At 55.6% G+C, this 23,342-nt stretch overlaps 2 protein-coding genes across 2 annotated transcripts; both read left to right on the top strand.

Annotated features, from left to right (window-relative positions):
• The first annotated feature begins 608 nt into the window (after positions 1-608).
• Positions 609-2,847, top strand: SLC32A1 (solute carrier family 32 member 1). Its single transcript, XM_035548368.1, has 2 exons — positions 609-986; positions 1,660-2,847. Exons 1-2 carry the CDS (start codon positions 609-611, stop codon positions 2,845-2,847), a joined length of 1,566 nt encoding a protein of 521 aa, XP_035404261.1.
• A 5,402-nt stretch (positions 2,848-8,249) lies between these two features.
• On the top strand, positions 8,250-21,872 carry SGK2 (serum/glucocorticoid regulated kinase 2). The gene is made up of 15 exons (XM_050714084.1): positions 8,250-8,258; positions 8,767-8,875; positions 13,618-13,687; positions 14,745-14,802; positions 15,282-15,331; positions 15,870-15,927; positions 16,527-16,610; positions 16,908-17,039; positions 17,871-17,983; positions 18,533-18,569; positions 19,136-19,222; positions 20,472-20,567; positions 20,854-21,009; positions 21,407-21,496; positions 21,717-21,872. The coding sequence occupies exons 1-15, from the start codon at positions 8,250-8,252 to the stop codon at positions 21,870-21,872; spliced, it is 1,305 nt and encodes a 434-aa protein (XP_050570041.1).
• The last annotated feature ends 1,470 nt before the right edge of the window (positions 21,873-23,342 follow it).

The raw sequence follows: 23,342 nt of genomic DNA, 5'->3' as shown, positions 1-23,342 counted from the left end.
GGGGCCGCGCTGCGGCGCTGCTGGCGGGGCCCGGCGGGCGTGGGTGTCGCCGTGCCGCGGGGGGGAGGCTGGGCTTGGCCGGGGCCGCTGGTACCTCCCCCAGAACTGCAGCACTCCTCTCCCCTCTCTTCTCCCCGCGAGGTGGGCGCACTGCGATGGAGACGCGGCGCGCTCTGCCAGGGGCTCGCGCTGCCCGGCTGGTGACAGCCGCCCGCTGGTGACAGCCTCCGTCCGGGGACAGCCTCCGTCCGGGGACAGCCTCCGTCCGGCCACAGCCTCCGTCCGGGGACAGCAGCCGTCCGGGCACAGCCTCCGTCCGGGCACAGCCTCCCGCCGCCGCCCCCCAGCAGAGCCCGGCCGCGGGGACCGGCGGAGGGGCGCGGAGCGGGCGGGGAGCGGCGCTCCCGCACCTGCCCGCCGCGGGGGCATGCCCCAGGGCCGCCCGCAGCGCAGCCGCTCGCACCGCGCCCGGGAGCGGAGGTAGCGGCTCGGCAGAGCCCCCCCGCACCGCCCCCGCCGCCCTTTTCCCGGAGCCCGGCTCCCGGCCGCCCCCCGCCGCCCGCCCTCCCCGTCGGGTCCGTCCGACCGCCGGGTCCGGAGCGGCCGCCATGGCCACGCTCCTCCGCAGCAAGCTTTCCAACGTGGCCACCTCCGTGTCCAACAAGTCCCAGGCGAAGATGAGCGGCGTGTTCGCCAGGATGGGCTTCCAGGCGGCCACCGACGAGGAGGCGGTGGGCTTCGCCCACTGCGACGACCTGGACATGGAGCACCGGCAGGGGCTGCAGATGGACATCCTCAAGGGCGAGGGAGGCGAGGAGGGCGCCGAGCCGCCCCTGGAGGGGGACATCCACTACCAGAGGGACGGCACCGGCCCCCTGCCGCCCTCCGCCTCCAAGGACGCGGGGGTCTGCTCCGAGCTCTCCGGGCAGGGCAAGCCCAAGATCACGGCGTGGGAGGCGGGCTGGAATGTCACCAACGCCATCCAGGTACGCCCGGGCACCCGCTGCCACCGGCACCGGGACGCGCTGCCCCCGCTCGCATCCCCGCACCGGGGTGACCGCAACACTCCTGGGGGAAAAAAGGGAAAAAAAAAAAAAAAAGAAACGGAAAAACCCACCTACCCAACCAAAAAAAAATCAATCAACCAAAAAAAAAAAAACCCAAATCCGCATCTCCTCGTGTTGCCCACCTCCCCTGCAGCGGGTGGGATCGGGAGGCTCTGGTGGGGGGGATGCGCTTTGGGGGGGCCAGGCCACCCCCCCATGTGTGTCCCCAGCTTTGGGGCAGTGCCAGCGGGTGAAGGGGTCTAGGTGCACCGGGAGGGGCTGGGGACAGTCAGGGTGGAGATCTGGGCAAAGCCCAACCATGCTTGCTTGCTCTGGGCACCCCGGGGTGTGATTATGTGGGTGTGCACGAGGACACACGTGTGGCTGTGTGGGATACTGCGTGGGCGGAGAGAAAAAGGGGTTGTGTGTGATCGTGCATGGCCGTGATTGTGTGGTGTGCGTGTGGGACGGCTGCGTTGGTGTCACCGTGTGTGAGCAAGGCAGCGTGTGCGTGCACGCGCGTGCGCCTGTGGCCGCGGGTGCCTGGGTGCAGGCGCCCATCTGGTCCCCTCGGTGAGACGAGCAACACGGTCTCCATTTTGTCTCTTTCTAGGGGATGTTTGTTCTGGGCCTGCCCTATGCCATCCTTCATGGTGGATACCTAGGACTCTTTTTAATAATTTTCGCTGCAGTGGTTTGCTGCTACACTGGGAAAATCCTTATTGCCTGTCTTTATGAAGAGAATGAGGATGGGGAGATAGTCAGGGTGAGAGACTCCTACGTGGACATAGCCAACGCGTGCTGTGCGCCCCGCTTCCCCACGCTCGGAGGCAGAATTGTGAACGTGGCTCAGATCATTGAACTGGTCATGACCTGCATCCTCTATGTGGTGGTCAGTGGGAACCTGATGTACAACAGCTTCCCCAACCTGCCTGTCTCCCAGAAGTCGTGGTCCATCATTGCCACGGCCGTGCTCCTGCCTTGTGCATTCTTGAAAAACCTCAAGGCAGTCTCCAAGTTCAGCTTGCTCTGCACGTTGGCCCACTTTGTGATCAACATCCTGGTGATCGCCTACTGCCTCTCCAGGGCACGCGACTGGGCGTGGGACAAAGTCAAGTTTTACATTGATGTGAAGAAATTCCCCATCTCCATTGGCATCATCGTCTTCAGCTACACCTCTCAGATCTTTCTGCCTTCCTTGGAGGGGAACATGCAGAACCCCAAGGAGTTCCATTGCATGATGAACTGGACTCACATAGCAGCTTGCATCCTTAAGGGACTCTTTGCCTTGGTCGCCTATCTGACCTGGGCTGATGAGACCAAGGAGGTCATCACAGACAACTTGCCATCCACCATTAGGGCAGTAGTCAACATCTTCTTGGTGGCCAAAGCCTTGCTCTCCTACCCCCTGCCATTCTTTGCAGCTGTGGAAGTCCTGGAGCGATCCCTCTTCCAGGATGGAAACAGGGCGTTCTTCCCCAACTGCTACGGGGGTGACGGGCGGCTCAAGTCCTGGGGACTCACCCTCAGATGTGCCCTGGTAGTCTTCACCCTGCTCATGGCCATCTATGTCCCGCATTTTGCCCTCCTGATGGGTCTTACCGGGAGCCTCACAGGTGCAGGGCTCTGCTTCCTGCTCCCCAGTCTTTTCCACCTCAAACTCTTGTGGAGGAAGCTCTTGTGGCACCATGTCTTCTTCGACGTCGCCATTTTCGTTATAGGTGGTATCTGCAGCGTCTCGGGGTTCATCCACTCTTTGGAAGGCCTCATAGAGGCCTTCAGAACCAATGCGGAAGACTAAGGAAGGGCCAGAACTGGCTGCAGGAAGAGAATCGCATCGAACATTCGCATAGCCAAAAAAATCCGCATCCCTTGAATGAAGAGAGTCATTATTTTCGTTACGTGCATCCAACAAATTCTATGTCATAGAAATCTGCAAATTAAATGAGATAAGAAGAGAAGACAGTGTTCGCCCTGCCATCTTTTTAAATAAGCTAAGAGTTAAATATATTTTTTTGTTATTTAGAATGTTTTAAAGGAAAATACGTGGTGCCCCATCCCGATCTCCTCACTAGTTGCCTGAAGCTTGGCCCCCCGCGAAGGACCAGTCGGGAACCGATCGCAGCTTTACTGCTCCTCACAGCTCTGCAATTCGGTGCTTCAGGAGGTGAAACAGGCGCCGATCCGATGGGACTGCGGCTTTGTGCTAGCAAGCTAGCAAGCTGCGGGCGCTGGGAACACGGCCCTTCCTTTATTTTACACCGGTTGAGAGAGAAGTAAATGAGCCCTGGATTGTGTGACCAGCCCAGCAAGCCCACGCACCGGCTGATGACCGCAGCATTTACACCGTGGCCGCAGCGATGCCAGGACTGCTTAATTCTTCCACCCGGACTCACACCGAGGAACGGCGCTGCCCATCGATCACGTTTTGCCTCTGGTTGAAATCACAGACCCGGAGTCCATTTCTCGGTGATTTTGTTTTGTTTTGTTTTGTTTCATTTTAACAATTGTTATTTCTAAATTATGAAAAGAAAAAAATACATATATTGTTGGATTTGACGTCGTTCAGGATACAGAAACAAAACTAAGACAAAACTCATTCTGTGCAATCTACCAGATCCGTGGAGCTGTTTCCAATGTACGTGTGGTGTAATTGTGGTAAATAAGATGAAAAATGTATATCAGAAAAAAAAAAAGTCTATCTTTAACTTATAATGTGGTACATAAATATATCGAACAATAAAGAGAAAACCTATCCGAAGAGGCTGGCCTGCTTCGCTGAGCAGGGGGCAGGGGAGGGCGGGCTGAGAGGGTGGGGAAGGGGGCGCAGGGAGCCAAACCCCAACACGCCCGAGCCCCTTGCAAACAGATAAAGGCAGCGAAACGAAATGCGGGGCTCGGAGCAGCCCTGGCTCGAACCGAGCTGCCTCCGCGCTGCACGCGGGCCGTGCCGAGCCGCGCTGAACTGTGCTGAGCCGAGACGTGCCCGAGCCGAGCCGAGCCGAGCCGTGCCGAGCTGTGCTGAGCCGTGCCGATCCGACCCGACCCGATCCGATCCGATCCGATCCGATCCGATCCGATCCGATCCGATCCGATCCGATCCGATCCGATCCGATCCGATCCGATCCGATCCGATCCGACCCGACCCGACCCGATCCGACCCGAGCCGACCCGAGCCGACCCGAGCCGACCCGACCCGACCCGACCCGAGCCGACCCGATCCGACCCGAGCCGACCCGAGCCGACCCGAGCCGACCCGAGCCGACCCGATCCGACCCGAGCCGACCCGAGCCGACCCGAGCCGAGCCGAGCCGAGCCGTGCCCCCCTCCCCTCCATCCGCCGAGGGCAGCCCCGCAATGCGGTACCGGGGGCTGGCTGCCGCACGGCTGCGGCTTGCGGCTGCTCTCCGCGCGGTGCTTTTGGGGTCCTTTCCTCCCCACCTCCCCCTTTTTAGGGCCGCAGCTGCCGCCCCGTCCTTGCGGGAGGCTGCGGGACGTGGCCGGGGCGCCCCCGGGCCGTCCTGCCCCTCTCTGTGCCTCGTCACGGGCCAAAGGGGCACGGGAGGATGGAAAGCATTTTTGGAAGCTTTACCTTTGCGGAGGTTCTACCTTTGCAATTAGGTTTTAAACCTAATTCAGCATATATTTATATTTTAACTTGTGAGCCAAAAAAAAAAAAAATCCAGCTCCTGCTTTGAGTGCATTTGGGGCTGTAAGACAATTTGTGCCTTTTTTCTTTATTTTTTGCTCTGAGCAGCTGAGGGCTCCTCGCTCTGCTCGCCCCTCGGGATGCAGAGAAGGGAAGCACGAGCAGGCAGCACCCCACCAGGACCCCCCAAACCCTGAGCCCTGCACGGCAGAGGCACCGCCAGGCCCTGCGGGTCCCAGGGGAATCCCACCCAGCCTCTGCCTCGCCGCAGCTTCCAGCTGTGGGAGCCCGGGGATTATTCCCGATACCCCCAGGCTTTGTCTTGCTGTCGGTTCAGGCACTTTCCTCCGTCTCTCTGCCGGGTGCTGCCACGCACTCAGGGCTGACGTGCGGTGAGTTCGGGGAAAAACGAGCCCGCTGAGCGAGCCGAGGCAATAAGCAGAGGTTTGTCCTCTCACCGTGCCTGTGGCTGTTGGTGTGCCCGTCTGACTGGGGGTGCGCCCGCGGGCAGCCCCCCCAGCCCGCTGCAGCAGGCCTTCGGCGCTCTGCTGGTGCCGGGGGAGCTCCCCTGGAGCCGGCCTTGCTGGGGACACGCGGCCTTTACGCAGGGGATGCGGCGGGGCGAGCAAAGCACAGCCCGAAATAGCAGCGGGTTTAAAGGAGGAATCGCCTGGGAAAGCATCGGGATGGGGAAGTACGAACTGCTCCAAACGGCTTCTGTCTGCAGACCCGCAGCTCCTGGCCGTGTGCTGCAGCAGCCCTCTGGACCTTCTCACTCTGAAAAGGAATGAAACAAAGGCCGCTCTGCACCGGGAGGGAGCGTTTCCTCATCACTCCGTGTCTTCGCAGCTCCTCAAGCACAACGGGGACCTCTGTTTGGGATAGTTCCCGAGACACGAGGGCAGTGTCAAATCCCCTTGTCCTCTTGGCCGTGCCACCGGGCAGGAACATCGGGGGGAGCTGGGGAGGCGCGGGGGCTCTGCCTGCTCCTCGCCACGTGCTGCTTTTGGTGCTGGGGCACGCGAGGGACACCGGTGGCTCTGTGTGTCCCCATCACAGGGACTCGGTGACCTCTCCTGTGCTGTCCTGACCCCCTGAACCTCCAGCGGTTCGAGGCACGTGTTTCAGGCTGCTTCAGCCTTTCAGGTGAGGAGCTGGAAGCTCTGCCAGTGGCCAGCAGTGACTCCACCAGTGTGCCCAGCCAGCAGAGCCTTACTTAGGTGCCTGCCCAGGGATGTGGTGACCCCTCTGGGGACATCCCAGTGCCAGGCACCCACAGAGGGAAAGGGAGAGGGACAGGGAGTGAATGGGGGAAGGCCAGATAGAGGGCAATAGCTCTGATTTCATTTTTTGGCTTGGATCTCCTGTCCGGAGGGATGTCCCTGTCCTGTCCCTGCCCCTGCCCCATGGGGACGAGGCTCCAGGGCGGCTCCACCTTGCTGTGCTCCTGCCTTGCTGCCAAGCCCCATGTGTTGCTGGAGCACCAGCAGCGGGTCCTGCCCATGCCCAGGGGTTCTCCCAGCTCCCTGGTGCTGCTGCTGGCCTTGCGGAGGTGACACAGGGCTCGCTGTGACCCGGCACAGCCTGCAGCCAGGAGCACCTTGTTCTCACCTTTTGCACTTTCCCAGGGGCGAGCTGCCCTCTAATCCCCCAGGGAGGGAATTTCCTCTCCCACCTGGCTCCCGGTTCCCCCGTCCCCTCGTCCCCTCGTGGCCGGGTAATCATTTACTTCCTACCGCAGGCCACTCCTGCAGATTTCTCCTTCGACCTTCAGACCGAATCACCAAAACAAAAACAAGGGGAGGGAGGGAGGCGAGTGCTGCCTTCTGCAGCTGCTGCCGCCCTGCGCCAGGACTCCTGCTCCGCGCTCCCCGCAGGTAACGCCGGGCTCCTTTCTCCTTCCTCTGTGGCTTTCCCTTCTTTTCACCAGGGCTTGAGGCACTCTGGGAGAAGCAGAGGTTTTGGGAAGGGGTCGTCCCCTGCTGCTGGGCACAAAGTCAGTGGGCACAGGGGCTCTGGCCCCAGGGCAGCAGCTGGAAGCGGAGGGCTCGCATTTCCTAAATCGGGCTCGCATTTCCTAAATCGGACTCATTTTCCAGCTGTGGGGGAATCCCAGCAACTCCAGAGAGGAGCACAGCACTCCTAGAAGCAGTGCTCCAGGTGGAAAGGTTTCTTGCTTTAAATGTGCCTGCCCCAGGGCAGGGACATGATGGGACAGGGTGGGAAGGAGCCTCCAGCGCTGCTGCCCCCGCAGCCCCCTGCCAGCTCACTCCTGGGCCCCGCGAGGAGCAGCCCCGGGTGTTTTTATGTCCTGTCCAGCTTCTGGAGCTGGCAGCTCAGCAGAGGCAGCCGGGGACCGAGCGTCCCCGCACCGCCTGCAGCAGGACAGGAGGCTCGGGCAGCACCAGCACCGGGGGCACAGGCACAGAAATGGGGTTTGGGCCCCGCGAGGCTCCGGGTCGCTGTGTCCAGCATCTCTCCAAGGGGGCAGCCCCCAGTCCCCTCCTGAGCAAGATGGGTTTGGGGGGCAGTTTTTGGGAGCTGTGAGCCCCCATACACCTTGCTAACAAAGCCACGTCAGTGCCAGCAGAGAGGGGCCGGTTAGGGGTCAGTGTGGCTCCAGGAGCCGACTCCTGGCTGCTAAACCCTGCTCAATCCGGCCGGGAAACTGCAGCCCTGCCCTTGTCCCCGGTGACACGCTGCCCCGAGCTGGTGGCGGCCCTGGGCGGGCCAGGCTGGCTTCGGGGGGTGTGCTGCGGGGCAAAGACACGCTCATCCCTAAAAGCCAGATTATTTTGTAAGGAGAGCCTCAACCATACAGACTGAATGTGTCCTGGGGCGGTGCTGGGAGGAGAGGACAGCACGCAGGGAGCTGCACCTGCCCCGCACGGGCTGGGCTGGCCGAGGGGCTGCTCCTGGCTCTGGGTTAGCCGGTCCCGAGGCTGTGCTTGGGGCCAAAGCTTGGGAGCAAGAATGTCCCAGCTGAGTAGTTCAATGGCAATAATCCTATCGATGGTTATAGCCTCGAGGATGCTCAAGCCCATTTAGCTGTCTTTTGGGATAAAAACCAGATCCCAAGTGGTCTCCTCTTGGCTCTTTCATGGCAACATGGGACCCGCCAGGAGGGACTCCCTGCCAAAACCAAGGGCAGTGCCTGGGGCACAGCCCTGCCTTTATGAAGCTAAAAGAAAAAGGTAGGGAAAAAAAGAAAAAGATTTTAGAGAACCTGATCACCAAAAGGCTAGTCAGTCCTTACTGAGTCCTGTTAGAAGAAGAAACAGGCTCAGACCTTTTAAATCCTTTCAGATCCTATCCCTATTCCTATCTTATCTTATCCCCATCCTACCCCACCCCATCGCTCCACCAGGGAACAGGCAACCGGGTGGCCGAACATCCCCCAGGTAGCACCTCGGGCACCTCAGGTCACCTTTCGCTGCAGGGCGAGGGCGACTTCTTGGTGCTCTCTGGAGAAATGTGTGTGTTGCTCGTACCCGGACTTTCCCAGCAATTCTGATGGCTCGGGCCCACGCAGGTCCTCTGGCAGTGACACGGTTATGGTTATGGTTATGGATATTGCCTGATAGGGAGATTAAGATAGCACGCCCTATCTTAACCATACACAATCCTGACATAATAGCTGCATAAAACATTTTGAAATGGAATGTACATGAGAGAGAGAGAGGGAGAGAGAGAGAAAGCAGGGGGTCATCCCTTGAAGGGCATCCCCCTTGTGCTGCCGTAGAGATCTGCTGGCAAATACCTAATTGCAGTCGTGGGTTAATCATTAAAGAGCCGAGTTCCTGAGCTGGTACACGGGGGGGACAGCTGGCACATGGGGACAGGGCTTGCAGGGGAAGGGGTTTGCATCCCCTGAGCCTGCGGGTCCTGGGTGGGGAGTGGGACAAACCCATTCCTGGTCCCCTGTAGGGATGAGTGCATCATGCCCTGCAGCACCTATAGGGATGTGTGCCTATATAACACACGTGCCCTGCAGCACCTACAGGCAGCAGCTCCCCAGCTCTCCCTCCTGCCCGTTTCTCCTCTCACCATGCGCCCTTCGCCTTTGCACAGGAGCCGCGCTGCCCGAGGACGCCCGGTGTGGGACTGGGGGCGGTTTCGGCTGCCTTTATCTCCTCAGCCTGGATGGAGCCTTCCTCCACCGCCCTGGGGAAGACGAAGGGTAACGGCCTTTGGGGTGGCGAGGGCGGGCACCAGCCCAAGGGCAGCTTCTCTATCGGTACTGGCTGCTAGTGCTGACAGCACTCCAGGTTGGGTATTTTGTCTTCCAGCTGGTGAAACTTTTCCTTCCAGAATGCTTCTGCTCTCTCTTCCTTGGCTACAAAAATTAAGGAGGAAATCCTTCCCTCTGAGGGAGGTGAGGCCCTGGCCCAGGCTGCCCCAGGAGCTGGGGGTGCCCCATCCCTGGGGGTGCCCAAGACCAGGCTGGGTGGGGCTGGGGGCAGCCGGGGCTGAGGTCTTTCCAACCCAACCCATTCTCTGGTTCTGTGAAAATATTTTTTTAACTAAATATGCTTCTCTGTAGAAAACATGGTCAAGTAGATTTTGACAATAATACTGAGACTTTTATTGAAAAGAAAAAAAGAAGATATTGGTTTGCAAATAGCTGCTGAAAGAGTTCTGGAACATGAGCGTTTCAGTGCAAGCAGAGGCAGAAAATGTAGGGGAAAAAAAGTCCTCCATCAAAAACATAACGGGATATTTTTAAAAACGATGTGCTAACAGCTTGAGGGTGGTGGCTGAGCAAAGCCATCAGGCTTTGACCTGAGACAGAACAGCATTCCCAGCCGCGTGCTGCTGCCCCTCTCTCGGGTGGCTTTTTGCTCCCAGCCGCTGCGGTTTGCAGCCCCCACCATCTCGCTGGCCCTGCACAGAGCCAGGCAGACCCCGCAGCCGGGGCTGGCTTTCCTCCTGCTGCAGCCACGGGCAGGAGATTTTATAGGAAATGACAACAGCAGCAAAAAGAGACTGCTTTATTTTTGATGATGAGAGAAGACAGCAGCCCTTCTACAACATCTCCCTTTGCTCAGAGCTTAATCTCTGCTCTAGCGAATGACTGCATGCCTCCAACACCAGGTTTTCCTCTCCACCTGTGTTTGTGGTTGTGTTTAATGCAGCTGCAAAGCACCAACCCTGCCGCCCTGGGCTGTCACCTCCCCAGGCCACTGGAAGGAGCATCTCTGGGCTCGAGCCAAACCAAAGGGCAGTTTCAACCATCCTCCAAGCCACGTGACCACAGACAAATGAGCAGCTTACTAAAACGTGCAGGAAATTTTTCTGAACCACCCAAAATGCCTGCTAGGATGCAACTGGCTCCACCCCACCCTCCCCACCCAACCCCATCACCCCCAGCTGAGTTCCCAGTCCCTGGGTATATCCAGCAGGTGCCTTGCCACCTCAGCTGCTGATCAGTTCCTCCTGCTCTCCCTAAAGGGCTGCAGGGAGCCTGCACAAGGATGAGCACCCAGAGGAGGTGGAGGTGCTGGTGTCCATGCACCAGTGCGGGAGGCAAAGCTGCTCCCTGCTGGGGCTTTGGAAAAAGCCCAGAGCTGCTGGGCTGGTGGGGCAGCTGCTGGCAGCGGGCGATGAGGATGGGGAGCACTGGGAGCGAGGGGTGTCTGTGCTCATCTGCTGTGGGCTGCTTCCAGTGCTTCCCGGCACGGGCTCTGCTGGTAGATGCGCTCCCAGGTGCGTGTTTGAGGCTTTGTTCTCGCAGGTTTTTATTTCTGTGCACAATACTGCAAGCTATGGCTACCTGCTGTTTTTCCAGGTTTACAAACAGCTTTCAGGGTTTACAAATGGCTTTCCAGGTTTGCACGCAGCTCTTCCCTTAAAACCCAGAGGGCTCTGTGTGGGCTCCAGCCTGCTCAGGGCTGGGGCTGCTCTGTGGTGCCCCTTGGGTGCAGGGGATGGGGTCCCCAGGAGAAAGCTGGCTGAGCTGGGAGCTCTGCAGGGACAGCTTGGGAAGATTCCCTAGGTGAAGAAGCTCTTAAAGTCCTTCCTGGGCTTTTTGTGGTGTCTCAATGGGAATGAAGGTGGAGCTCAGTGCGGGGCTGGAGCTCTCTCATAGCTCTGTAGCAGGGGAAAGCTTGAGCACTTCCTCTGCCAGCAGAAGCATGTGTTTGCAGAAGTCCTCCTCTCCCACCTCCCCCTGTGCTCCTTCTCCGAGCTGAAACTGGGGCATCCCCCCCCTGTGCCGTGCACATAGGCTGGGAGCTGCCGGCTGCCCTAGGTGCTCCCCTGTAAGCCCCGAGCCCCGTCCATCCTGTGTCCTGGGGCCAGCCCTGCCTCACCTGCTGCCAACCCCCGGCACGGGAGAGGACGAGGAGCTTGCTTCGGGGGGGGTTTTGCAATCTAGGTTAGGTGGGGAGCGGTGGCATCAGGAAGAGGGTGGGAGGCAGCCCGCACATGACGAGTCTATGAGGTTGCTGCTCGGCGAGGTGCGCGTTGCATTAGTAATGTGTTTGTAGCAAATATCGCTGGGCTGGCATGGGAATGTGGGTCACCGCCGGCAGAACTGGTGGAGGAAGAGGGAGCTGCTTCTGCCGTGCTGGGAAGGAAGCGCACGGTACCGAGGGATGTTCCTGGGGGGAGATTGAGCTGCGGTAACTGCTCTGGCTTGTAAGTAGCAGCTCTGCGGCGTGCCCGCGGGTGGCTGCTGCTGGGGGCGCCCTGGGCGGCGTGGTGGGGTGAAGCCCTGCGAGGAGGGGGTGTGGGGTGTAGCAGCTGGTGTTCCTGGGGTGTAATAGTCACAGCATGCTTTGAAACTCTTAAAGACTCACTTGCTGATGTTGTCGGTGGCCCTGGCCGTGTTTGGAGCATCCCTGTGCCCCAGCAGGCACACCGAGGGGTGCAGCCGGGCATGGATAACCACGAGCTCGGTGTGTTTCCCTGACCTAGTTCTGCCTCTGTTGTTCCGCATGTGTGCGCTTGGAGAATCTTTGTGCTTCAGGGGGAGTAGGATTTGTTAGTGGTAAGGAAAAGCCTGTCTAGCTTCTGACTGCTCGGGAGGTTTAAGCCAGCCTGGCTTTGCAGGTATGCTCAGGCTGGGGAAGAAGGCTCAGAGTCTGAGTTGAAGGTGCTGCAGGATGGGGATATCAGTGTCCTAAAGCTGTGCCTCGCGCTTCAGTGCGGAGAGAGGCTCTTGTCTCAGAGCAGACACTTCATGAAACAGCCTGGTTGGAGAACGCTGCAGGTGAAGGTGCTCCACAAGCCCCTGCTGACCACGGGCAGCAAAGGAGCAGCCTCGGGGCGGGGGGGGGGGGCGGTGCGTGGCTGTGGTCCAGGCAGAGCTCCCAGCTGTTGTTCAGCAGAAAAGCTTCTGCCTCGCTGTGGTCCTGGAGACCTCACCAGAGCAGTGCTGTCCGAGCCCCTCGGGGCAGCTGGGGGCTTGTCCTGCATCCTGCACTACCAGCAGGTGCCTGCGAGGTGAATGGATGTGTTCCCAGGGCTTGCCCATGTGCTCTCCAAGACCCCCAGGCTGCAAAATGTCCACCTGTGCCTGAAAGGAGCGACTTTCCTCCCCGAGTCTGGGATCGGAGCGGTGTCTAACCTGATTCTAGGTTTAAAAACAGGCTTGTGGGGGTTCGGATCTGGCAAGAACAGGCTGCATCAGCTGGTAGAGCTGCGGGCACGCAGCAGGAGTGAAGAGCTGAGCTGCGTGGGCTTGGCTGGGCTGCTTTAGGGGCTGGGAGACCTCACTGCATCACCCTCTGCCTGCTGCCGTTTGCAGCTGGGGGCTTGTTCCACATGCATGCTGCTCACCTCCTGCCCAGCACTGAGCCTTGGGTTAGCTCACCCCTGTGCTGTGAGAGCTGGCCAGCCTGCCCAGCAGCGGGGGACAGGTGTAGCCCCCAGCTCGGGTGACCTTCAGCGGACCTCGGTGATCCAGGCAGACGGCCAGGGAAAGGAGGACTCTGCCTGGTGGGAGGAGATGGGGCTTGACCTGTCTGGGTGCTGTCCCTCTGGGGGTGCCTGTGGGACGAGCCGTGCAGCTGCTGCGGGGTGAGTTATCAGGCAAGGTCAGTGTGCCGGTGACCAGGCCGACAGAAGCTGAATGGCTGCTGGGATTTTGTTCAAGTTCCAGCTTTCCCTGCTCGTTCAGAAGCTCTGAAGCCACAGCCTGGCTGGTTCCTCACCGGTCCTGTGCTGTTGGAAAAGCGTGTGTTTCTGTGAATGTTTTGAATCTTTCCTTCCCTCCAGAATCAAAACTAGGGCTGAGCCGGAGTGCACACAAGCCTTTGAATATTTCTGTTATCTCCTGCTAACCACAACAAGGAACTCCCCGGCTCAGGTTGTGCTCCCGAGGCTGTTCCACTCGGTCCGTGCGGTGGGCTCGGGGCTTTGCTCTTCCTCGGAGGCGATGATGATGGGTGGTGGCAGCAGCCCACGGGGATGCCCCTCAGTGGGAATCCCGGTGCTGGCTCTGGCTGCGCGTCCTCGGGCCGCTCATCGCGATGTGTGTGCTGGCTCACCTCCTGCGGGGCCCTGAAAGGTCTCATTCATGTCCCGAATTACCCGGTCCTGAATGAAAGGGGCAGTGGATGTGCCAAGCGTGTGACGTACCCCAGCACAGCATGGTCCTTGTGAGCGCTCCCCATGTCCCTCCTGGGGACTCGGGGCGCCTGGCGGAGGCTTGGTGGCGGTGCTGGAGCCTGAGTCCCCTCCCTGCCCTGGCAGAGGGTGCCTGCATTGGGGCTCCTGCCCTACCGAGGGCTCCAGGTGGGGGCGGGAGGGGAGCCGTCCTGGTTCCTATAACTCCCTGGGTATTTCAGAATGTGGGTGGAAGGGGGAGGAGGGTGGCTGTGGAGAGAGGAGCAAGGTCAGTGAAGAACAAACATGCCTCTGTGTGCTCGTGCTTGCGCCGCCAGCTGATCGGCTCCGCTTCTCCAACTTTCCCCACAGAACTTATAAAGCACGGCCGCGAAAGGATAGGACAAACCATCAAGGCATCCGGCTCCAGGCTCTGCTCGTAGTGAGTACTGAAGCCCCTGAGGGGCTGAGAGCCCTTTAAAAGCCCAGCCCCACAACGCCCGGCCCGGCGGTGGATGGAGCTGGCTGGCACGGGCCAGATGTGGGCTGTCCCCGGAGCGGCCGCCAGCACCCGCTGCCACCCGGCGTCTCTGGCCGTGTCCCCTCTGCTGCAGGGCCAGGGGGCTCTGGGATGGCTGTGGATCTGTGTGTGGGGGTAGTGAGGGGCATCGCTCGCAGGTGAGACCCTGGGGGGCTGGTGGGGTCTTCAGGGCCCCTTTTGTACCAGGGAGGCTGAGGCACAGGGGGATAGGAGCCTACAGGGCCTCTCAGTGGGGTCTTGGAGGTTGGTGGGGCCTTGGGGGGATGGACAAAGCTCTCTGGGGTAGGGGAGAAGGGAACAGAGCTCTTCTCCTCCCCTCTCTCTCTGACATCTGTTTAATCCTGGCTTTTGCAAGGGCTGTAGGGGAAACCTTAAAACCAAGGGGAATCGCTGGGGTGGCAGGACCCAGCGATGCTCACGCAGGGCAGGTCTGAGCCAACAAGTGCTGCTGAAGCCCCATCCCCTTTTCCTTGCAATTTGACAGCCCCGAGCTGCCCTGCATGGGAGCCTGGGCTGGGGGCTGCAGCATCCCTGCACAGTGGGGTTGGTGCCTGGGACAGTGCTCGGGGTGGGTCTGGTCCTGCCTGGAGGGTTGCAGCCCCGTCCAGCCCTCATCCTGTGCTGCTGCTGGCGCTCTGCTGGGCTTCGTGTATCAGCGCCCTGAGCATGGTGTTTGGGAAGGCTGTGCTTGTTTGAACCCCCTGTGCACCCAAGAAGCTTTTCTCCCCGACCTCCTGTTGGCATGCCCAGTGTGCCCCATGTCCCCTGCCTCCCAGCACACGTGCCCCTACCCCTGGGGGCAGCAGTGCTGCTGGGGGATATCTGGGGAGCTCAGTTGGGGTCTTCTCTGATGAGGGGAGCATGCACTGGTCCCTGGTAGGTTAATGGTGGGAAGCTACCTTTTTTTTTTTTTTTGAAGTTTTTGTTGTCAATGCTTCCTTGCTCTTCTCTTCCCCAGTGCTGAACGAGTTGCTTTTTTAATGGATCGTTCCCGGAGCCCAGACACCAGCGCTCAGGTGAGATCGTGGGTCTGAGCTGGCAAGTCATCCTCACTGGGATGAAGAGAGGGGCTGGCCCTGTGGGAGGGGCAAGGAGGAGAGCCTGAGTTAGCATGCTGGGAGGTCTAGTCCTCTCTTGTCCCTGTGGGTGAAGCTGGGTGGAGAAAAACTAGAAGAGGTCCTACACAGATTTTGAGAAAGGCGTAATGCTCCCAGAGTCTGGGGAGAGGAAGCTTCCTGGGGGCTGGGAACAGGAGGAAGGCTGTGTGCATGTGTGCATAGGTACTGAACTCCTCACTGGAAGAGGGAGGCCATGATACTGCTGTAGTGCGTAGTTCTGTCCTCCCTTTCCCCTCAATGAGTTTACCGAGCACCCATCCCATCTCTCACTGATGGGTGTTTCTTGAGGGTGGGGGATGCTGTGCTGAGGCCAGGCAAATGCAACCAGCGGCGTGCTCCTTGTGACTAATACCAAACACCGCTGTCCTCCTCTCCAGCCTCCAACGCCAACTGACAACATCAACCTCGGACCTTCTGCTAACCCAAAGTAAGCTCCCTGCAGGAGCCAGGTAGGGTGTGGAGCTTGCTGTGAAGAGATCTGGCAGGGGAAAGCAGTCAGCTCCTGTGCCTCGGGTGGGTGGCGGTCACGAAGGACCGAACAACTGCATTAACTCAGCCTCTAACCCCGTGGGTAACACCAACCTGCTGGCTTCTGAGACATCCAGCTGCAGGTCATCCTGGTATTATAATTGTTCTTCAGTCCTCTGTCCCATCCCTCTCTTCTGAGGGATACTAGGGGAAGACTTCTTATTTCTGTTTGCTCCCTCACTAACTTTCTCTCTGGAAATGGGGATAAACTGTCTTAGCAGGTGGGTTGCTGAGAGGTTCCTTGTCCTTTTCTCAGCACACTGGCATATGCAGTGTGAATCCCCAGCTGGCTGGCAGTGAGGATCACCTGCCCAGTGCCCTTTAATCCCTTTCACAAAAGCTCCTGTTTCCCAGAAGGACCACTGCTCCCACAGAAGTGTTGCTGTTGCATGTTTTTTCTCCCAGAAATATTAACTTGCTTCGCTCTTGCTCAACAGTGCCAAGCCAACAGACTTTGATTTCCTGAAGGTTATTGGCAAAGGAAGCTTTGGAAAGGTAAGTGGGTTTGTGCCGGTGGGCTGGAGCTCTCTGCAGGCAGCTTGGAAGATGTCCTAGCTGAAGGAATTTGTCCTTCGCTTGCACCTCTCCCGAGGAACGTGGCCATGTTCGGAGTGGGACTGAGACCAGATGGGACCTGAGAGAGGCTTTCATTGTCCATTCGTACTTGGAGCTGTCCTGCCATCTCTGTAGAAAGAAGCATGGGAGTGTTTCATGCTCAAGGTGGTGATAGCGACCAGCAGTACTTCTTGTTTTTTAAAGTCTCAGATGCTTTCAGTTAATAGAGGATGCCCAGACAAAGCTGTGCTTTGTAAAACGGTAATGATCATCTTTAAATGAGTCTCTCTGAATGCTCCCAAACCACTTTCTTTTGGGTGTGTAAGAGAGATTCAGGGATGCTGCGTACCTCTTTCTGACAATGTGAAAGTCCTGAGTGTGGGGAGCCAGTGGGCTAGAGCCTGGGCTTTAAGCCTTTGTACCTGACCCTCCAAAGTCGTAGTCTCAGTATAATCACTGACAAGAGCGTTCAGCTGGTGAGGAAACACTAACAGTGGCAGAAGATGAGACTCAAACCTGTGTCTGTGACTCTGTTCCAGGTTCTCCTGGCCAAACGCAAGTGTGATGGGACTTTTTATGCTGTGAAAGTCTTGCATAAGAAAACCATCCTGAAGAAAAAGGAGGTATGTCTGCTATCCCCAGCTGCTTCCACAGGCAGTGGTTAGTGTGTGAGCAATCCTGGTAATGTAATTGAGGCAAGCATTCATGTAGACAGCTCACATGTTAACCATGGATTTCTTTGTGCCATGGGAATATGGAGAAAGGACTGAGATGAATCCAGCTGAGAGCAGAGTGCTTCCCTTCCTGGGGCTGGAGATGATCCATAGGGCTCCCAGCTTCTTTCAAAACGGGTGAGCCTGTGCAGCAGGCTAGACTGGAGTTTTGCCTGAAAATCTGATGTCCTGCATGCTTTTTGCTAGCAAAACCACATCATGGCAGAACGCAATGTGCTCCTGAAAAATGTCAAGCACCCCTTCCTTGTGGGACTCCATTACTCCTTCCAGACCTCGGAGAAGCTTTACTTTGTCCTTGACTATGTAAATGGGGGGGAGGTGAGTACAAGCTTTATTTTTAATCTTCTGTTTGGTCCTTCCCAGGCATTCTGCTTTACTGCCTACAACTGTTTCTTGTCAGAAGATAATGATGTTGAAGCATAACATTACTTTGCTGGAAAGCACCAGCTAGGAGCAGTACAGCTTACCTCACTTATAAGCTAAGTGAAGATGTTGATGAATAGGACCTGTGCCAGCTAATTTTCATGGCAAGGATGCTGAGAAAAGTGTTAGGGACACTTTAATATCCCCTGGAGAATATGGTAAATGCTGATGTTGGTTATCTTCATGGAAAACCCACTTGTGGCCCAGCTCTAGACCCCAGTTTTGTGCTTAGGTGATGTCTCTGCACTGTGTCAGGCTTCTCTTTCTGACCTGCACGAGCTGCTCTCCTCAGCTGCCTCTTTCTGTGCTACCAGAAACTGGCTGGGAGATGCTGTTAACATGAATGCCTTGTTTATATAGGGGGCCCTAATCCATATAGGGGTCTGGGGGGTTCAGCTCTGCATGGGTACCACTCTTCATTGCCCCAGTACAGCTATAACACTCTTTGTAGCAAGCAAAGAGTCTGAACTAGACCAGGAGATGGCCAGGTTTGGGGCAAAGAGCTCTTAAATGAGATGGTGATATAAGAAGAGGGCAAATGAAGCTGTTTCTGGAAAGGTGCTTAGAGAGCTAAATAAGACAGCATGATTTGGGCTTATTTGGTGCTGTTCATGTGCCACTTGCTGCAAATCAGTTTTCACTTGAGCAGCAGCTGGCTTCTAGGCTTGCTCCAGATACCCTTCAGCTTCTAGAGAAGACATGACCAACCCACTCATTTGTTTTTAGCTCTTCTTCCACTTGCAAAGAGAGCGCTGCTTCCGTGAACCCCGGGCACGATTCTATGCCGCGGAAGTTGCCAGTGCAATTGGGTACCTGCATTCCTTAAACATCATCTACAGGTGAGGCACGTGCCCCTGCTGGGGAGAGCAGAGGTGGTGAGCCAGCCAGCAAGGCTGAGTGCAGGGCTGCAGGGGGAAAGGAGGTCTTGGGGAACTGCAAACACCGGGACTGGGGTAGCTGAAGTTTCCTGTCGGACAAAAAGGTGCGCTGCTGGCATTTTACCCTGCAAGAGGTGTGCTGACTGCATGGGGCCTGCTGGGCAGTAAGCATTTCTAGACCAATAGTGGGGAGGAGAGAAAATGGTTGGGGTGAGAAGATCTACAGCACACCTTCTTAAAGAAGTAAGAAACTCAGTGACAGCTTCTGCATGAATGCACAGAGAAATACAGGCTAATAGCTGACCTGTGTGATGAGAGCAGCCTTTCAGTGTTAACATGTGTATGTTAATATCCAACAGTGATGGGAGGTTGCACTTTGGATAGGTCCTGGTGAGGTGGACTGTGAAGTCTTGGTAGCTCCTGTTCTCAGCTGATGCTGTATCAGGTATCAGGTTAGGCTTTTCTGAACATCTAGCCAAATCTGCTCAAACAGCCCTTCTTGTCTTGCAGGGATTTAAAACCTGAGAACATCCTTCTGGATTGCCAGGTATGTTCAGCTCTCATGCTGCCTTCCTTTTTGTTTTTAGAAGTGTTTGGATCATAAACAGAGGGCTACAGTCCTGCAAGCCAAGCTATTTCTCCACTGCATGGGTCTTGTGTGTATGTACCACTGCGTTTCTGTGCAGATCTTGTGACTGGGAGCGAGCATTCCCCCTGCACAACTGCGTGCAGATCTCTGCCTGTACCCAAGAGCTGGGACCTGGCTTATGGGGTCTGGGGCTGGGGTGCTAGGAGCAAGTCGCTGCTTCTCTGGTGGTGACCCTATGCAAACTGGCTCTGGGATAAAGCAGTGTCAAAGCACAGCAGTGTTGAATGTCTCTCCAGCTATGTAGTTGTAGAGAAACCTGTGTGGGGAAAAGTCTGGATTTATTTTATGTATTTTCTCTACAGGCTCAGGTATGTGCATGGTAGGATGCCCAGAAGGTGAGGGAGGGGAGATGTGTATTTTGGTGCCCCCAGTTCATTCATTAGATGCTGTGTTAAGGCCAGTGCTTGGAAATGCTCTTTCTTTTTTAGAAAGAGTGGGCTGGGCTGAAATTCCTCTCTTCTCAGGGCCATATAGTATTGACAGACTTTGGACTCTGCAAAGAAGGAATGGAGCAAGAGGAGACTACTTCCACATTTTGTGGCACTCCTGAGGTATGGCCTGTGCTGCAGCTTCCCTATGCCCTGGGGGCTGAAGGCCTTCTGGATCCTATAAAGACCCCGTGGCTGGTCAGCATCTCTGAAAACATGAGCTGTGAGAGCTGGCCAGCCCTCAGTTCCTGACGTGGTCAGCCTGAAGCTGGAGTGGAGATGAGGTCTTTCCTACTCAGCAGGGACTGTTCTACCTCTAATGGCTGGCTAGTACTTTAAATTTGCTGCATTATCAGGGCAGGGATCCCTGCTCTTGGAATGGCACCAGGGCTGCTCCAGGTGGTTGTGGAGACAACCTTGACCCTGGGAGCCTGGCCTGTGGCAGCTGCAAGCAGGCTGTTTACCTGCGCTGATACCCAGAGCTGCAGAGCATGGAACATGCTGGTACTGACACACACACAGGCCTTGCTGTACCCTTCGGTGTGTCCTGGGTACCCAGGAGCTGCAAAAATCTCATGTCCTGAGTTGAGGATCTGGCTGTGGGGAATGTCCCCTTGCTGGGGAGAACTTCTCCTGCTCCTTACTGAGCTGGGGATTCTGGCAGCACTTTGCTCTAGGTATTATCCCTGTCCTGCTGACCTTCAGATGTCTTGAAGGGTCTGTAACCAAGACACTCTTTGGCATTCAAGCTCAGTAGGAGGGGCAGGGATTTGCTGGTGGCAGACCTTGGTTTACAGTTGGGACAAACTTATGCAACAGTACAGCATGAACCAAGTGGGACTGTCTGAGCTTTGTTTATTTTTTTTCCTGCCTGAGATAGGGAGCCTGATAGCACTTGGACTAATGCATGAGAGCAGGATTGATGTGCTGCTTGCTCTGCAGGTCACTTAAATTCTTGCCTGTTGCTTCTGGGCAGCGGTTATCAGTAGCGTCACTGCTTTGGACAAACCTACTGGGTCTGAAAATTGCACATTTCTCAAAATTACGTGAGCCCGTTACAAATGTAATATGTCAGTGCAGGACAGGTTTGCTGGTTGAGTTGGGGTGAATGGCCAATCCTTGTACAAGCCTTTCCTAGGAAGGGAGCACTCCAGCCCAGAAAAACTCTTGTGGTTGTGGGGGGTAGGTGCCTTTCAAACACATTATTATGAGGGATGTGGAGTGTCTATCACAGCCTAGTAGGAGATGCAGTGCAGTTCTGTGCTTCCTAGTGTGTTTGACTAATGTGAACTGCAACCAGGTTTGTATGCTTATGAAGGCAAAGCCCTTCCTTTATAATTTGACCCCAATATTTACTCCTGACTCTCCCCAGTACTTAGCTCCCGAGGTGCTAAAGAAGCAGCCGTATGACAGGACAGTAGACTGGTGGTGCCTGGGAGCTGTCCTCTATGAGATGCTCTTTGGACTGGTAAGTTTGGGAGCTGTCTATTTTATTCTACATGGTAGAGAACTTAAGAAGTTATTATCAAGCCTTATGATGTGACATCAGCCTGGTGTGCCTTTGGTACCTGATATGGACAACTGAATTCTGAATGAAATTACCTGGTTCAACACCTGGATCAATCATACCCTTGCCCTTGGAACAGCTAGATGGCGGGTTTCCGTCTTTTCCCTGTGGGACTCATTTGGACCTGTCCTTTGTGGTTCCTTATGCTTGTGTTTTATCTGGCTGCTTCTCTTCTCTTTCATATTAGCCACCTTTTTATAGTCGGGATGTGTCTCAGATGTATGACAACATTCTGCACAAGCCACTCCAGATCCAAGGAAGCAAGACTGTGGCAGCTTGTGACATCCTCCAGGGACTTCTCCATAAGGACCAGAAGAGGAGGCTGGGTGCCAAAACAGACTTTGTAGGTGGCCCCTCTCTTATGACTGAGGGGAGGATGGATAGGAAGCCTTTCTATTGGGTCTCTTTCATGCTAAGAGCACTGCCTTGGGAAAAGCTTTCTATGCAGATTGATCAATTTCCAGCCCCCTAAAAGGGGGCATGTGAGGTTAACTCCTTTCCAAAGGGAAATGCTGTGGTTCCAGATGTGGTGGCAAGCTAGGACATGACATGTGATGGTATCATCCCTTCAAGGGATTATAGGTCCATGACCCTTATGCATTAAGGACTTGTTACATCACTCCTACGTGGACACGTTAGCTCCAAATCTTGTTTCCAAAACTTACTGCTATGAAACCAGTTGGCAGTTGCTGGAAAAGAAAGTCTTATAGACTGACGCTCCCTCCCCTCTTTCTATACAGCTTGAGATAAAGAACCATGTATTCTTCAGCCCAATAAACTGGGATGACTTGTACAACAAGAGGATTACCCCTCCATTCAACCCTAATGTGGTGAGTATTTCTGTTGGTATCTACTTTAAATACAAAAGGAATTGGGCCTGTGAAGTCTGAGGCACTTCTCTTACATCGACACTGAGGGATGCTGAAGTGTAGGTTATGCACTGCAAATGTGGTGGTGGTGACTTTGGAAGAGCGGCTGTGTTAGATTGCATACAGGTAGGAGGTTGGGGTCTGATCACTCAATGATGTGCCTCTCTGCTCCCTGGTTTAGGCTGGTCCAGCTGATCTGCGACACTTTGATCCAGAGTTCACCCAAGAAGCGATCTCTGCCTCCATCACCCACACGCCTGACTTAGCAGCCAGCAGCTCCAGTGCCTCAGATGCTTTTTTAGGATTTTCTTATGCACCAACTGAAGAGGACTTCTAAGTTTTATAGAGGCTTTGAGAAGCCAGATTTTAACTGAATGGGTTTTATTTGTATTTTTTTCTTCCTTTTTGAAAGGAATGGCACTGTCCTTTGCTCATGGTTTATGGGAAGGGGGACTAATACACTAACTGGCTGGGATGGAACAGAGCTCTTAATTTGTGCTGATTGGATTTATGTGTGTTTCCCTGGCAGGGAAAGTGGGATACCAGTTATTATTATTTTCCCCTGAGTGTCTTGTACTACTTGGCAGAATTGTATCCACTGTGGTTGTATTTATGGTTGAGGTATGTATCATCATTCACATCACAGCCATATCTGTGTGTGGAACTAATGCTGCCCAGCTACGTATGACTGCTTTGCTTTCCTATAACAAAGGGAAACTCTTCACCCTACGTGCAGCAGTGGCTTCCTTCAAGTGGAAGCACTTATTTAAGTGGTTGGGGAACAAGTAGTCTGGTTGCTAGCGGCCAGGCTGGAGTTAAACTGGGGTAGTTCAGTGGGTCTGCCACCCAAGCCGTTAAAAATCTGGTAGCAGCAAAGGTGTGTGTTAGATTTTAATGCTCTAGAGCAGAAATGCAGAATTCAGTGGGTGCTGCTGAAGACGCAGAGCTGCCCCAGCAGCTGGGATGAGCACTGCTACTTGTGGAAGGAAGCCATTTCCTCATCCTGGGCTCAGACACTGTTCATCTTTTACTGCTCTAAAGGTGGCTTATGCGTTTGTAAATTCTGAAGTGGGCTGTAGCCTTTCATAGGAGCCAGTTTTTGCCAATGATCACTGGCTCTCCCTCTGATCCAGGACTGGGGTGCTGTATGTAAAAATCCCAGATAAAAACTGATGTGAAAGGGGCTGTGTTGCTTGCCAAAATAAAGATTTGGTAGGGGGGAGTGGAGGGTGGGAATCCTTTCACAGCATGTGCTTGACTTTTCTGAGGAACACAAACACTGAAGTGAGCGGGGGGAGCATGGGGCAGTGGGTGCTGGATGGTGGAGCCCCGCAGGAGAGCTGCTTCTCTCCTCTCCACACCACTGCAACACTGGCTTCCATGCTCCCGGGGTGCTCTGAAAATGCCTGTCACAGTTGATCATAGATGTAGAAGAGTTATTTATTCTGCCTTAATTTAAATGCTGGTGTACTTATTGAATGTCACTTCCTAGTCTTTTTCTTTTTTTTTCTGTCCAAGTCTTTGCCTTCCTGTGGGGATGAGGAAGGGGGACAAGAACTTGTAACTTATGTACAACGCAGGGATTAACAAGGGCATTTCTAGAATTTGGGTAATGCTCACACTGTTGGGAAGCTTGTCTTGGAACTTTTTTTTTAATTACCAGCCTCTACCTTGTACATGCTGGAGTCATTAGAAAAATGACATAGTTTATATTAAAGTGCATACACTGACGTGTTTCCCTCTCTTGGGTCTGTGTGTAAACAAATGCTGGCATGTGAGCAGAGGAGGGAGGCAGGTGGGGGGGTGC

This window comes from Cygnus atratus, chromosome 16 (assembly GCF_013377495.2).
Source record: "Cygnus atratus isolate AKBS03 ecotype Queensland, Australia chromosome 16, CAtr_DNAZoo_HiC_assembly, whole genome shotgun sequence".
Lineage (NCBI taxonomy): Eukaryota > Metazoa > Chordata > Aves > Anseriformes > Anatidae > Cygnus > Cygnus atratus.
This window is presented reverse-complemented; position numbering and strand designations above follow the sequence as displayed.

What these genes read in the sequence shown, in the direction of transcription:
- SLC32A1 (XM_035548368.1), top strand. Translation starts at nt 609, where the DNA reads ATGGCCACGCTCCTCCGCAGCAAGCTTTCCAACGTGGCCACCTCCGTG. An exon ending in ATGTCACCAACGCCATCCAG is followed by an intron (nt 987 to 1,659) that starts GTACGCCCGGGC and finishes GTCTCTTTCTAG; the next exon opens with GGGATGTTTGTTCTGGGCCT.
- SGK2 (XM_050714084.1), top strand. An exon ending in CGCCCTGGGGAAGACGAAGG is followed by an intron (nt 8,876 to 13,617) that starts GTAACGGCCTTT and finishes CTTTCCCCACAG; the next exon opens with AACTTATAAAGCACGGCCGC. An exon ending in GCAAAGGAAGCTTTGGAAAG is followed by an intron (nt 15,928 to 16,526) that starts GTAAGTGGGTTT and finishes ACTCTGTTCCAG; the next exon opens with GTTCTCCTGGCCAAACGCAA.